The sequence below is a fragment of the Dendrobium catenatum genome, unplaced genomic scaffold (genome assembly GCF_001605985.2).
Source record: "Dendrobium catenatum unplaced genomic scaffold, ASM160598v2 fragScaff_scaffold_1220, whole genome shotgun sequence".
Taxonomy (NCBI): domain Eukaryota; kingdom Viridiplantae; phylum Streptophyta; class Magnoliopsida; order Asparagales; family Orchidaceae; genus Dendrobium; species Dendrobium catenatum.
The window spans coordinates 10835643-10852651 of NW_021319682.1; the positions used below are offsets into that span (position 1 = coordinate 10835643).

The window sequence follows — 17009 nt, forward strand, 5'->3', positions numbered from 1 at the left end:
ATGTTATTTAAAAGAATATATATATATATATATATATATTTTATATTTAAAAGAATATATCATTTCTCTCTCATACAACAACAACAACAACAACATCAAGCCTTTATCCCACTACGTGGGGTCTCTCTCATAGTAAATATAAAATATGTAATTATATATATATTTTTTTAAATTATTATTCATCATTTAAAATAATAATAATAATAATTTGGCTTACAAATAAGATGGCTTAGCCAAACTGGCATTACTGACATATCCCTTCATATTTAATTATAATCAGCTTCGGAGCTCAACATTGTTAATCAAATACAGTATTTGCAATTGTAGTTTAAAGGCTTAATTCGGTTGATTCTTAGAAGGTTCTAAAAAATATGGCTTAATTTATTATGGTTAAATAAGCATTGAAGTTATTAAAAAAACTATGGAGCAAGATGTAAAATTTTATTAAATTTTTAATATATATTACACGTATCTTAAAATAAATTCAATAACAATGAGATTATTTTGATCCAATTTTGATTAATGATACACACTAGAAAATTCATTTGCTCTAGCATAAATTTTGATGCATTATAGCGAATAAAATATTACAAAATTAATTTCAGACCAGCCGAACTTTAATTTCAACAAACTAATAATTAAATATAATAAATATCTTCACAAGATAAGCCTAAAGACAACAAAGGTTATATGATCATTATGATTGAAAACTTCATAATATTAATTAAAAGTCCAAATGATTTTCTTATCTTTGTATGGTCTAATTAAGTATTTTTATATATTTAAGCAAAATGTCATTTCCAAAAAATCATAGAAATTAAAGACTTACATTCTATATATGAGGGGAAACTTTGAGCTAAATTTGGAGAGAGCTTAGAGATCTAGATATCATTCAATGCTGAAAATTATCACATGTATAAACATCAACACCCAACTGCTATTATTTAACCACCATCATCTAACTACAATCTTATGACCAACATTATTTGAGATGATCTCCATATCATTGCAATCTTATCACCATTACTTGAAAATGTTATACCTGTTGATTCTTGTTGAATCTAGAATAGGTTGTTAGATCTAAGCTTATGTCTCAATGTTAACTAAGATGGAGGGTGAATTGGTAGTTTTAAAAAATTACTTGTCTTGGATTTTAAAATTTGAAACCAGTTAATGATTCTTAGCAATTTAATTGAAGTTATTTGAAAATAAAATTTTCAACAACTGAATTAAAATTTCAGTAAGCAGTGGAAATAAAAATGACATAAAGATTTATAGTGGTTCGGTCAAATACGACCTACATCCACTCCCTAAAAACTCCATCTTCAAGTATTGCACTATTACCAAAAGTGACTCTCCTTTTTTCCCCACAACAAGGCGGAGAAGCCTTTACAAAACTCTCTTCCACTAATCCCCGGTGCTGCAGAGAATCGTCGACCTTTCACATCCTCCAAGTGTAGACAGAGAACCTTCGTCCTTTCACACCTTCTAAGTGTAGGTAGAGTACCTTTATCCTTTTACACCCTCCAAGTGTAGGCAGAGTACCTTCATCCTTTTACACACTACAAGTGTAGGCAGAGTACCTTCGGCTGTTCACACTCTCTAAGTGTTGGCAAAGAACCGTCGGCTGTTCATACTTTGCAAGTGTCGACAGAGAACCAGATCTTCTTCAAAGATCTTCTCACGAGCAATATAGAAAGATAAAAGGAAGAGTGAAAAAATGCAAATCACACACAAAGATCCTTACCTTTGAGCAATCTTGTGAACCCTTTCACACCCCACTAGCAAGAAATCTCTCTTAAATACTATCTCATACTTTCTCTTTTAATTGCCCTTGAAAATTCACGTAGACATCATTAGAATAAGTATTCACGTTAGTTTAAGATGGACCTTTTATACAAAAGACACGAAAAACCGTCCAGAAAATTAAAATTTTCAATTTAAAGCGTACACGATCGTATAGTACGATCGTATGTTCGTACATACGAGCAGTTCAAATACTTTTGTGTATGAACCTATTGTGAATCGATACAAAATTATTTCGTACCTGATCATCGATCGTCCAATACAAACTAAGTTCTTCCGGGACGAACAGTTATAAAATTCAATTTTCGTATGTACGAAATGTCAGGACGAAATGAGCGAGAACAAACCTGAGACGTTCATCCTTGTACGAAATAGAGATCGTCTCGTACGATCCAGACTTAGAAAAAAAATTTCATGCGAGAACAAAACAGAGGCGTTCGTCCCTGTACGAAAATTAAGATTGTCCCGTACGATCTTCGTACGAGAATAAAACAGAGGCGTTCGTCCCTGTACGAAAATTAAGATCGTCCCGTACGATTTTCGTGCGAGATCAAAGCAGAGGTTTTCGTCCTTGTACGAAAATTTAGATCATCTCGTACGATCTTGGTTCTAGAACAAAATAGAGGCGTTAGTCATTGTACAAAGACTGGGAACGTCCTGTACGATTCATACTTAGAAAAAATATTTTCATTTCTGTTCGTTCAACTGCTCGTCAGGAGAAATAATTGATCAGATCATCCCGTACGAAGTGATATTGTATAGTACGATCAGTTTAAAAATATGAATTTTAAACTCTCCCCAAATGTGTGTGTGCTCAGTTACTCAATTACAATCACACTCTCTTATACTCAATAAAATGGAAAAACATACTTTAATTATAATAAACTTCTAAAGTGATCTTGATTTGAAGTCTTAAACAATCTGGAATATGATTTTCCTGAAATATTAGTACACACAAAAGCAAAACAATTCTTTCAAAATATGTTAGGAGAAATAATAATCAAATCAATAATATTTGGAATCAATAAAATTATACAAGTTGAAAGAATATCAAACATGCAAAACTAAATATCAACTATCTCAACACTACCAACCACCAACACCTAATTACTACCATCACCTAACTAGAGCTCCGGCCCTAATTAGAATCATTTGATTACGATTTCTGTACCACAATCACTTGATTGTTATTACCTAATAATATTGATGCCCACCCACTTCGTTGCCTATTGTCGACAACAACGTCGATGATCACCATTGCTTATAAGCCAAATTCATGCCACCAACACACGACTTCGCTTGTAGGGTCAACACAAGTCATCAATGCATATCATCATCTACAAACTAGTTGAGGTATATATCATTAACACCAAGGATGAAGCCCACTCATTTCATCACCAATTGTCTCCTACTCAGTTTAAGTCGGGCATCATCAATAAGGTTGATGAAGATTGTTGATATCCAATTAAATAAAATCACTTGATCACACATTAAAATTTTTTAAACTTTGATAATACTGATATATAATCAATTAACTGTTATTAAAATATTGAATTTATATTATGCACTTTTTATAATAATTATTCTTCTGATATTTCAGTTTTTTTTTCAATAATTTTAATTATTGTTGCATTTAAGTTAATAATAGAGTTTTACAAAGAATTAACGGGTGCTGAGAGAGAGAGAGGGGCTTGTGGGCTACGTATATCCAAATATTATACAGCATCGTACGAATCAAAATTTTGTAGGTTATCAGATATCTTTCTGAACATTCAAAAGATTTTTCCTTTAAGTAAAAAAAAAAACTGATTTTCATTTTGATCTTATCCTACTTGTATTATTTTAATGAGTTTGCAGGGCTTATGGTGACTGGTGAGAACTGTGCTCTGGCCCCACTGTGCTACGTAAGTACCCTGGCTGGACTTAGAAGATCTGCCGATGAGCCTTAAATAACATTTAATCCCAATTAATAGAAACAATAAACTTAAATTACTACACTGCAAGGAATTCAATGCAAGGTTCCTATAAGATGATGTATATTATATTTGCTCTCAAAATTAAGTTAAAGCACCCTCTGATAACATTAATAAGACATATTTGTCTAAATTATAAGATAGAACTTTGCAAAAAGCAAAAAATTAAAGATCTTTTTGAAATGTTGCAACCTTTTGTAAAGATAATTATAAAATTTTGTGACTAAAATAATTTTTTTTAACTTATTGGGTGTATATATATATATATATAATTAAACAATTCTAAGATTTCATTTGGGATGGCTTTCTAATTACTTCTTAAAACTGTTTTTTAGTATAGATTTTTGTACTAAAAAGATGTTTTAAGAAGAAGTAAAATTTGATTATAGAAACAGCTTTTATAATATAAAATATTAGACAATAGTAAGAAAGTAATAATTAACGGAATTGTGATTACCACATGAAAGAAAACACTAAAAAAAACTTTCTTAATTTTTTTGGAGGACTTTCTTGGCAGTTTTAAATGCCACAAAAAAGTTTTCTAGTAGACTCTAAGGATCTATTTGGCACAGCTTTCTTAATATCATAACAATAATTATATAACCAATATAAGCTGGAAAGCAATTTTTATTAGTAATTATATGAATAAATAAAAATGCATATGCATCATTATTAATCTCTGGCCTTTCATCTTGAAGAGAATATATTCTTAAAAAGAGTAATCCATTAAAGTGGTGCTTTTCTTTGGCTCTGCTAGGGTTTCTCTATGAAACTTAGCTGCTCCTCCCCTCACACTTATGGGGAGGACTCCGTCCTAGATTTCCTCCTCCCACTTTCCTCCACTCTTTTCCTCCACGTCTTCCACTGCTCCTTCCAATGCTCCTCTGGATTGGAAGGTTCTTCTTGTTTCTCAATCTCATGTCTCATATGAGTTATCCAACTCCCTTTTGCATGTCTCGATTAAAAATGCCACTGCCCATTTCACCAAAGCCCAATTTGATGTTGGCGCCCCTGAATGGTCTACCTCAACCTAGTCAGTTACTCTATTAGGCGGAGACCATTCAATGAAGCCCTCCTCTCCCCCATAAAAAAAATCTTGGTCTCTAAAAGGTTCCCGTTCTTTTCTTACTCTTGATGATGGTTTTTTTCTTCTTATATTTACTGTATTGGAAGATTATGATAAGGCATAGTCTGGTTGATCTAGGTTTTTCTTTAGCAACCAATTCATTTTGCAAAAATGAACGCTTGAATTCACCCTGAAGAAAGGAGATTTCCCCTCTATCGCTCTCTAGATCAAGACAAAAAATCATCCCCTGCCGTGTTGGAATCCCCAAGGGATCTCCAAAGTGGCCAACTGTGTGGCCGGGGATTCCTTTGGCAATAGACGCGCTCACTGCGGCCAAGACCAAACTCACTTTTGCTCATGTGTGTGTTCAGGTGAACAACTCCTCTCCCTTGCCAAATGAAAACTTCATTTCAGTGGAAGGTAAGATCTCTCCCCTTAATTTCCTCTATGATTGGGAACTCATCCCCTGCCCCCACTATGGATCCATTACACATTCGCAAAATTATTGCCCCAAGAATCCTACACCTCCTGCTCAATAACCTGAATGACCATGCGGTCAAATTTTTAGCTGCAAGCCTAGAAACTCCCCACCCCCACATCTCATTAACCCTAAACCTCCTATCCCACCAACCACTCAATCCAACCCACCACCCACTTCATCCATTAAAAACCACAATTTTCCAATCCAACCAAATTACAACCCCAAACCTAAATTCACCCTCTGAGGAGAAAAAAGTTTGCCATGAAAACCCTCAGAGGACCTCACACCTCTGGATCACCCTCTTTTGCCACCAAAACAAATACTTTATTCTCCCTAACCAGCATGATAATGCTTCTACCTGCTTTGCTCTCATCAGAAAACAAATTCTCTAGGGTTTTCTTATTTGGGTACCCAAGAAGACCCCCGATGTCTAGAACATGAAAGAGCGCCCCTATAACAAAACACTCCCAACAACCTAATCCACCAACTACAACCTCAAAACTCCAAACCCTTCAGAGCCAAAAATGTCAAGAAGGCTCGATCCCACTGAATCCACTAAATTTCAATGACCCTTCCCCTTTATGGTTGTTTGGAACATTAGGGGGTTTAATAGCTTAGCCAAAGTCATGTGTTGTAACTATTTTGTTAGTAGATTTAATTTGGATCTTCTTTTCATTCTTGAAGTAAAAGTCTGCCTCGTGTCTTTCATTGCCCCCTGGTTCCTCTCCTCCCATTCTATCTTCCCCCATGAGGCTTCTTATGACAACTTCTCTCTCTCAAACCCTTGCTGCATTTGGATAAAATGGAATCTTCATAATGTGGATTTTAAGCCACTATTTACTTCTAGTCAGCTGATCCATGGGGTTATCCTTGCTGGTTTCTCTATCATTTGCTGCATTTCAGTGATTTATGCCCCTAACTCTATTGAGGAATGGCAGCTTCTTTGGAAGAAAATCAATCAGGTCTCAGAATTTCACTTTGCCTTTGGCTATTCTAGGAAACTTTTACTATTGTAGGTTCCATAATGAAAAGGATGGAGGGTACCCTTTCCATAACAACAAGCTTGGAGATTTCAACAACATGATTTTCAATATTGAAGGCCATGATCTCTCCTCGATTGGGAACTTTTACTCTTAGTTTAGCCAAAGAACAATAACATAATTCACATCAAATTGGATAGCGTTCTCATCAATGACAACTGGTTGGATGCTTTTCCTAGCTCTTGTTATATTGTTGGTGATCCTAAAATCTCAGGCCATTCCTCAATCATTCTCTGTCCTGCCGCTATCGCTATGTGATATGTAATTCTGTTTTGCTACTGGAAAATTTTGAAGCATGGGCCGGGGTATTCTTTTAGGATAACTTTTCTTCTTTCTCCCTCTCCTTGGATTGTCTCTCTAGGAAACCAGGGGCTTTAGCCCATTCTTTGTTGCCTGAGGAGTTTTTTTTTTTTTTTCAAGGACAATGATAATTGTTGGTTCCCTCCAGCGGCCCCTTGGATGGTCCCACTGGCAACCAGCGGCATTTTGACCCTTGCTGATGAAGTTTTTGTTGGCTGCCCTGCTCCGTTTTGCTTACCTTTCTAAGTCATCCTAGTTCTCTTGCCTTCCCTTTAGTTTTTCACTGTTCTTGTTTTCAAGAGTTAGTTTTAGTACTATTTTTTCTCCCCTTGATGCTAAGTTTTTGCAGTTTAACAATTTGCCTGGTTATTAATTCTCTTTTATACCTCACTTGTAATTTGCTTTTTTTTTTTTTTATGAATGATATGGGCTCTGTCCCCAATTTACCACCAATATAATATAACCAGTATTCTCTACCCAGCCTCGTACTAGTTGCATGTTGCGAGCGCCATTTTCGTGCTATATATATTCTCTGTATACCATCTACGTCCAAACACAGAGCTGTTTCTTCAATCATTCCAACGTAAGGAAAGACCAAATTCATGAAAAAATAATTGCTCGTCGAGAAAAAAAGGTGAGAAAAGACCGTCGTAGCAGATCTCCGTAGTGATCAAGACAAACTGAACGGCGACGCACCAATTCCCACGCTATGATTCCCGAAACGTATTTTCATCTTGAAGAGCCATCTGAGCCTGATCAGTTCTTCAATTTAACCTGAAAAATGTTAGATAGCTACCATGTTTGCCTTCTCTCTTTCTTTCTCTCTGTAAGGATAATTATTGACGAGACAGTGTAGACAGAGTCACATGAATCCCATTTCACGTCAAGGAGTCTGAATGTGGCAGAGTGGACGCAGTGCTGAACGAAACTCAAAGGTTAATTCCTCTCTCTTTACTGTAGCGATCAGCGGCTCTATTGTGAAGCTGGAAGCATTCAAATGTAATTAAGGCCTGGCGGCCCTGCTCATTATGGCTAGTAAAGCCCACCTGTAGGGACTCCGCCAAATCAATAAACGTGTTTTGATTGTACTTCAACCGATTAATTCTTACTATTTTCAATAAAGTTGTTTGTTCTCACCTACGGATAATTTAGCTTGGCTGATGGACGAGTACGGTTGAGAACCTCTCAACCTGTGCTTGAATCCCCTCGAGCGGCAACGTTTCTTAAGTGTGGCTCAATCAAGTGAGAGCCAGGAGGTTTTTGGGATGGGTGCCTATTCTAGGTTAGCCGAGGATTATCCCATTTTCAAAAAAATATAAAAAAAAGTTCTTAGTTCTCTTAATTAAGACATTACATTTTAATTCTAATAGAGTAATAAATAGATAAATATAATGCAACACAGAAGGTTTAAATAGGAAAAAAAAAAAGTTTTTCAATCGAATTCTGTTTTTGACATGCAAATGATAAATTAAGAATATTTTCTTATAAACATGACATTATAATATGTACCAGATGTCCTTAATATGCTTCTTAAAATTTAAAATATTAAATTTTTAAAAATATTTTGATAAGTATAAAGAACAAAAGAAACTTTAAATAATTTCTACATAATACTATAGCATAAACATATTAAATGAATTTTTTAGAAAAAAAAAGACATAATTTCAGCTGTTAATTGTGTAAGATGCTCTGATTTAGAAAGAAAAAAAATTTTGAAGGCACATATTTTGACTTAGAATAAATTAAATTTGGAGAATTACTATTACAAATTTTCATTTTCAACTTTTAATTTTAATATATCTCTACTACACTAATAAACATATTGATCTCCTTAAACCAAGTTAATTCAAGTGTTGATTATTGAATATCTTCAAAAAAATATTGAGCATCCTTGCAAACATTTACAAACTCAGCCTAATTGAGGCATATTTTAGAATGTAATTTATTACTACTAACTATACTCCTTGGACTATGCGATATCAAAGCAATTTAGAATATGTAATATATAAGGTTTACAATGGTTGAATGAAGATGATAAAAAATTAGATAATCTTAAATGGGGAAATAAATCATCCTCAAATATTAAGAATATAAGATTTCCATGCAGAGATTTTTCTCAAACATTACATCAAATATATAACTTACCATAGAGGTTTACATATGTAAACTAGTACATGTCTAGAATAAATAGTAGATAGATATATATAAATTCTGGGAAAATATTTAAAAAGTAAACTGGAATGCCACTAAAATTTCAATCTACTTGGCATTTGATTCCTAGATTTCTCAGGCTAATAAAAGCATTTATAGCCAAATAATATAAGTGAGGTTGTGATGCCTGTCTTGTAAGAGATGATTATGATACAAATGAGATTATAAAGTACACTTTGTATGAGACTGACTGCAAAACAAATGATGTAGCCTTTGTCTTTAAAAAGATGGCTATGGTATAAAAGAGAGCCTACTATGCAATTGTGAAAGAAAAAGGATACAATTCAAACAATAATATTATATATATATATATATATTGATGAAAACTGTTTGATAACCAATGTACCAGCATAATGTTTCTTCCAGCCAAAAACAAGAAAAGAACAATAAAGCAAAGGCCAGCTGCCACAGCTCAAGATCCAACCCATAAGACGAACAGAGAAGGCAACGAACCGGAGAAATAAGAAGTCAACCAAAAACGGAGGAAAGCTACCTACCCCGTCTGCCCCTCCCTCGACCCCTCCCACAAGAGGCGATAGACAGCACCGGTTTGTCATGCAATAAGTCAAAAGCATTCGTAGGATCATCACCCCCAAAAGACTCCAAAGAGGAATCTATATCGGAATCGTACTCAGACAAACAGTGAAGCCAATCGAGATGTACCCTCACATCTACCGCATAATTGTCTCCCACATGATACACCAAAGCTTGAGGCTCAATTAAGTTAACTAGCACATCCACAAATGAGTTAGGCACAATATCAACAGCAGGCACCTCATCCAAAGCAGTGTTAGCCAAAGACGAAACAGCATCCTCATATTGAGCCTTAGACTTAGCAGAAGAGGCATCCTCTCGAAAATGGGAAGGAATAATACATCCAGGCAATTCATTCCAGGGTGAAACAGACATAGAAGACTTCTCATCAAGCCCATCAGCTAACACCAAACCACACAGAACAGGCCTAGACATCGCACCAGATAAATTATGTTTCGAAGTGATACCATCATAATTAAGAGCACCAACATCAGTACTAACACAAACCCGATGGACCGGGGCTAAACTAGGAATAGAATTAACAGGATGACATCCCTCAACACCAACTATTTTACCAACCACATTTTCATCAGAACAGAAAACATCAGCAGCCAAAGTTACAAGGTTACCATCAACCGCAGTAAACTCAATCGGAACATCATCCACAATAGGTAACAGCAAAACAGGGGTAGGGGGAGAAGAACAAACCAAGTCTGGATTACCATTCGCACCCAAAGTAACAGAGCCACAAAAAACCTTAGTTACCTCAAACGAAACATCCCCCGCAGGAGGTAACAAGAAAATAGGGAAAGGAGGGGAAGAACTAACCAAGGTTGGATTATCATTCAAAACGATTCCATGAGACAAATTAGCCTCAGCAGCAACTAAAACATCCTCCAGCTACTGCTCAGCAACATTAGGAATATGTTTAGCAATAGGCATTTCATTAGGCATTTCATTAGAGGATAGGAGACGACATTTCCGGGTAAATGCTCAATACACTTGCAGGAAGCACAGAAGGGGAGAAAATCATCAAAAGCAACCTCTTGGATGTACCCCATAGACTCAGATCCTAACCAGACTTGTTTAGGGAAAGATTTAGTAATATCAAGCTCCACAAGTACACGAGCAACAAAAGGTCAGGAGCCCACAGAGGTTGCGGCATCAATTTTCAGAGGTTTGCCAAACAAGGTTTGCTAAACAACGCTCCCAAAACATGAAGCTCATTCTCTCTCTCTCTTTCCAAATTTTGCGCAAAATGTTAATATATATGAAATTTTCTAAATAATGCCAAATAATTTAGCATTTTTTATAGAAATAATTAATTAAGTTTTTTTTTAAAAGAAATACTTTAATATTTTTGCTCCTTTTTAAATTATTTAAGAATCATGTTTCTTTTGCTTAATTATATTAAAAACATGCTCTTTTTTAAATTTGGCCCTTATAATAAACGCACTGCATCCTTCATACGAGCTGCTTGTCCTCAGATCACGCGACGCTGGTGCGCGGTACCTATTCCCCGAGCGGGCCCCACCTGTGACTCTACACATTAATCCATCTCTCCCCGTCGCAACCCAGCAATCCCGGCGAGTTCGCCGCCGGCGTACGACGCTTGCCTCAATGACCCTTCTTCTTTACTCAACGCCAAACTTAAATAACCCTAATTAATATAATCGTACTCCCGACTTATCCTTATAAGTGGCATCTATTTCAAATTTGAAAGCGGGAAAAGGACGACTTGGCCCTTGGCTTCCTACCCCACGGCCTCTGCTTCGTCTGTAGCCCATAACCCACCACTGAGATGCGGCACGAGTTGTCTGATGGGCAGTAAGCGTAAACAAGAAAAAATATTAACAAGTTAATTATTATTAGTATTATTATTTAGTACTAACTGCCATCACGTGAAGGACTAATAAATAAGGAAGAAAAATCACCGCTACTTTTTTCACAGTATGGTCGTTTCAAATGTTTTTACGCTTATCTGCGTCGGTGATTTGCAGCGCGAAGTGGTCCCGTTGGTCGCTGTCTGCCGTCGGATCAAACAAGGGACCAGAAGAGGCGAGACACGTTATCGATTCTAAAGTTAAAAAAAAAAAGGCTGTAAATAATTTATTAAATGATCAGGGCGGCGATTGGTAAAACTGTGAAAGAATGGGGGCGGATTGCTCTCGTGGTCATATCGTCATCGGCATCAACACACTTCCCTAAGAGGAATAAAATACAAGTCGGGTTAACAACTTTCTGTTGTTTCAGTAAAATTCTCTTTATTTTTGGATGAAAAATGCTACATTATAGAAAACTTTATTTCTTTCTATATTCTCTCATAATATATATAATTAAAAAATAATTTTTTAAATATATTCTTAAATAAATTTACTTCAAGATAAATCTCAAATTTCCCCATATTACTTTTTAAGGTTAATTTATTTAAGATTCATTAAAATATTTTCAGTTTTAAATTAATTTGAATATAATTCAAATTAAAATTGAATTTATATTTTGAATTAGTCATAGTAATTTAAATTGAACCCTCGCCATTTGAATCAAATTGTGGATCCCAACACAAAACTCTCTACTAGTTCACATAATATCGGTCTTTAAGATATCTTCCCCCAACAAATACATAAAAATATCTCTATTAAAAATTAATTTTATTTAAAATCTTAGCTTATATTTATATTTTTTCAATAAAATGTAAAATAAGGTAACCTGTACTAAATAGCGTATATACAGAAATTCTTCATGTTAAATCTCAAAAATGAAAAGGGTATATATATATATATATATATATATAATTTTTTTTCTTGCAGCTTCTTTGTCTCTCTCTCCATCTCTTTCAGTGAACTGATTTTATCCAGGATCCGTTTTTCACGCAATCGCCTTTATTACTTATTAGTCTCGTGCTCCTCTTTTAGAACAATTTCACGGGATTGAGCGCGTGACGGAGGAGAGAGAAGAAAGCGAAGTTAGTTCGATGGCGAGGGAATGGTATTGGAGCCGTTCCGTCTCCAAGGAGGAGAGAGAGAGGCCTGGATGCATGAAAGGCATGTTCCACTTCTTCGATTTCCATCATCTTCTCTTCACCGGTGGCTGCCGGACTCCGGCAGCAGCTACCTCACCGCCGGCGACTGAGTTGCAGTATCAACAGATGCCACAAAAGCCGCAACGTTACCACCACGCATCGCAGAACAAGGGTACGTAACTTGAAACAGATCGAATCTGACATACACCTCTTTCCACATTTTATTCTTGGCTGTACTCTTATAAAGTTTATTCTCCTAGTTCAGGAGTAGAGGCGCCAAGGAATAGCTTGGAGTTTGAGGAGTCCGAAGCAGCTATCCAGGAAGATTACTATGGCGTTCCAGTAAGTTAAAATTAATTATGTAAATATTCTAACTTATCACTTTTACAGGAGTTTTGGTTTTCTATTTTAGGCAGAATTTAAGTACTTAAATCGGGCCAATATTTTTGATAAAGTTTCTTACTGTTTCAAAATTTATTATATTCAAATCTTTTAAGATCATCATCATTCATGGAATTGAATGGATTCAGAAAGATTTTCTATATATAAAATAATAAAAAGTACCAAACAGTTTTTTTTTCTTGGTCATGGCAAATATTTTTCAATTATAAAGATATGAAAATTTACTAAATCTGGATGTACGAATTTTCTAAATCTTACGTGTAGCTAAATAGTTCCTGCTTTATAACAAGTTATTATTTTGGGCTATCAGATCAGCATTTTAATTGAGCATCCGTCGGCCATGGCAAAGAAGAAGAAGAAAGAACTTCTGATAGAAGAGGAGAAGAGAAAATCTCAAGCTGTTACACCAAGAACTCGAAGCATCGTTGCTCGGTTAATGGGACTCGAAGGCCTCCACGATGAGGTCTCATCTCCGTGTAATTCAACCTACTACGAATCTACTACATTGTCTCCATTTTCAGAATCTATCGTCGTTAACGGTAGTAAGAGCTGCAATGAGAAGAAGAAGAAAACGACGAAGAAGCAAAAGTCCATAAAAGAGTCTAAAAAGGACTCCCCCTCTCCACGCCGGCCACTTCGAAACTTGAACTCCAACATTTCCGGGTCCATTTCCTTACCTGTTACTCCAAGAGCTTCGTCAGAGAGACCACGCGACGCAGATCCCAGGCACTCGCTGCAGCACAATAAGGAAAACAGTAGTAACTACACGGCTCAGGAGCTGAGCTTCCTCCGCGAAGTTTTCCCCGCCTCTTCCGCGCTGCGTACCTCAAAATCCAGAAAAAAGGATTACTATTCGTACCAGGAAGAGAACAAAAATCCCGGAAGCCAGAACTTTGTTAAACAGATGGAGTTCCACAAAAGGGAAGGCAGCTATGAGTGCATTACTCCATCGAGAAAGAACAAACAGACTGAGAAGAAATACGTTAGGAATAACCAGCTTCAACCTGCTACTGTGCTAAAGCCCCTGCAAACTTGCTCTCCTCCTAAACCTCGATTTTCGGAATCGATTAAGAAAGTTCCGCAACATCCACCATCGACGGCATTGCCCTCCTCCATAAATTTGTTCAGAACCAGGCTTAAGTCCGAAGACAAAGCTCTGAAGATGGAGCCCGGAAAAAGCAGAAAAACAAAAAATAATTATGAACGTTTCACAGAAAAAGTTAAACGGCAACCTCCTCAGCTTACCGTATTTAGTCTACAAACTGGGTTTCTTCTACCACCTAAAAAAGAGCAAGATCCGGTATCTTTCCAGTTAATTAACTATCTCTCTTAATTGCAATTAAGAAAATGTAACCGTTTAAAATTATTTTTTTGAATTTTCTCTGCACAGTTAATAAACCATTTTAATGTCGAGAAAGAAGACCCAGAGTTCAAGTACGTGAAGGCCATCCTGGCCCGCGCTGACGTCGTAGGAGAGAAAATCATGAATTGGTTCTCTCCCTCTCTTCCAATAGACCCGACCATCTTCCATATTCTCGAGCTGTGGTTTCCTTTCTTCGAACCCGTATCGCGCGAAGCAGAGAAGCTCGAGGAGGCTATGGCCCGAATGGGCCCGTTAAGGCATCGGTGGAACCGGAAACTGCTGTTCCATCTAGTAGAGGAGATTCTCAGCGACCTACTCCTTAGTGAGCCCAAGCGATGGCGGCGGCGAATCGACAGCAAGCTGCTGCTTTCCCGACTATGGTCGGAGATAAAAAGCTTCCCTTTGGCAGACTGTCAGGTAGTTGGTGACATTGACGTCCTGGTGGCCGGAGACTTACCGGCATCCAATGTCCGGCGGCTTCTTCGGCACCCTTCAGTGGTGGCAGAGGTGCAAGATATCGCGTCGGAGATCCAGAGGGATATACTAGATTCCCTCGTCGGTGATGCCGCGGCTTCTCTCTTTCTCATCTCCTCCTTCACGAAACCCAAGGCCAGGTCTTGACGTCAGGCTCCGCTTTGGCCAACGGTGGGCTCTAAAATCCACGATTATTGTCTTGCTCTCTGGTTTGGGCACGCCAAGTAACATCGCTCTAGTTTGCTCTGTTATTCTCGACACATGTAATTCGTGCTTGTACTGGATCTAAATTTGAGTTTGTATAAAGCTGACGTGCATTACTATTTTTATTTGTTCGATTTTTCGTATCATTTGTAATTTCTCCCTACTCTCGAGAAGGAAGATGTAATTTACTATGGGATCCTTTGTTAATTACTTTGATTAATTTAACCATAATAACTTTAGATTTACCAAGAAATAGGGCTGCAAGCGAACAAAGCATTCGACGAGCTACACGTTGATCAATTCGATTAAAACACATTTGTGATTGTTTAATTAACTAAACAAATAAAATTTGGAAAAATTTTAAATATTTGATCCTTAAATAAACAACAGTAAACACTAATGTGTTCAACTCATTTATGTTCACGAACAACATCATATGATGCTCGTGAACAAGCTTAACATTAAGCTCGATAAGAAATTCGATAAAAGCTATATTCGTGTTCGATAAAGACCTATTGAATAAATTCGATAATAGTTTTATTAATATTTAATTATAAAATTGATAAATATACGTAATATAAATATTTTAAATTTATTATAACATAATAATATAATTATTTTAATTTCAAAATTTTAATTTAATTTTCAAATTCAAAATTGATTACGACTTAAAAAATTCAAATAGGGAAATCAACCTTGCTGATAATATTTTATATCCATCAAAGATTAGTTTTTACTACCTAGCTTGTAATGCATGTTACTTCATAATTAAGAGAGTAGCTAGTGTAATTAATTCGTTGTAATTAATTCGCATTGTATTAATACTAAAGATCATAAAAAATTATAACGCTTATTAATTGTTATTCTCCTCCCTTTTATTATTAGCAATTTATTAGTGCCGGTGAATCATAACGGTACAAAAAGTTTCAAAATTTTAATTAAAAATTCATTTAATTGTGGGTTAGAAATAAAAGAAGATAAATATTCTCTCTCTAAAAATTGATTAAACTATCCAAACATAGAAAACTCTATAAATAAAAAAAAAATCTAAAAAATCAAAGAGGGGGAAAAAATGTCAAAAGTTATAAAATGATACAGATGGTAATTATAACACTTCCAATAGAAAGAGAGCATTGACAACAATAATTTTTTTCGGTGTGGACAAACTAATAAATACAACAATTAATATTAAAGTTACATAACTGCAAAAGGCTTACACCTATAATAAATGGATGTTAGATTGCTTTGTTGTTTGTACGATCTATAAGAGAAGATTTATATTGTTAAATTTTATTTGGGATAACTTTTTTTGTTTGATTTATAATGCAGTTTTTTAGTATAAAATTTTTCAAACTGATTGCTTTAGAAAACAGTAAGAGGGACATCCCAAATGAGAAGTCTTATATTTCATTTGGGACGACTTTCTTATTGCTTTTTAAAATAGTTTTGTAGTATATTTTTTTGTACTAAAAAACTGTTATAAGCAGCAGTAAAAAAGTTGTCCCAAATGAAATCGTAGTTTTGAAGTTTTCTTTACTTTAGGAGAGGAAAGTCTAGTAAAAGCCTTTATGAAATGATCATTATTGTTATCAAAATTTTGATGACTTGATGTATAAGATTAAATGTCATATAGTATTATTATGTTACGGGCTCTAGAAAGGCTACGTACATATACTCATCAAGCTTTTTTTTCTGCCTCAGCTCTGGGTTTTAGGGCTTCGCCCTAAAACTTTCTGGCGGCGCCTCCGGCGTGACTTCTGCTCGGCGTCCGAGTGGCCGTAAAGTATTTTCTTCCCTTTTGTTTGTGTTTTTTCGTTTAGATGGCTTCTTCTCGTCTCCGAGATCCTGGTTTTTTACCTGTTGCTTCGCCTATATCTTTTAAAGAAGCGCTTTCTGGTTCTTCTTCTGGTTATGCGTCTTTTCCTGATCTTAAGGTTTCTTCTTTTAGAGGCATGCCTTCTTTGTGGATTTCTGAGTTGGAAATTGAATCTTTAGATGCTTCTTTTGAGTTTTTCTTGGTCGGAAAGTTCCCTAGGAATCATCCGTCGCTGGAAGCCATTAGGAAAATTTTTTTCAATCTAAAATTGAAAGGGGGGGTGTCTGTCACTGTTCTTAACCAAAGAAATGTTTTGA

General features: G+C 35.8%; 1 protein-coding gene across 2 annotated transcripts; it reads left to right on the forward strand.

Moving 5' to 3' along the window:
- Positions 1-12360: 12360 nt before the first annotated feature.
- Positions 12361-15003, forward strand: LOC110100398. 2 transcript variants are annotated; one of them, XM_020827889.2, is made up of 4 exons: positions 12361-12605; positions 12699-12775; positions 13146-14135; positions 14226-15003. In XM_020827889.2, the coding sequence occupies exons 1-4, from the start codon at positions 12386-12388 to the stop codon at positions 14817-14819; spliced, it is 1881 nt and encodes a 626-aa protein (XP_020683548.1). In that variant the 5' UTR covers positions 12361-12385; the 3' UTR covers positions 14820-15003. The 2 variants fall into 2 exon arrangements, with proteins under 2 accessions (XP_020683548.1, XP_020683547.1); XM_020827888.2 differs by having other exon boundaries at positions 12488-12605; positions 12694-12775.
- Positions 15004-17009: the final 2006 nt, after the last annotated feature.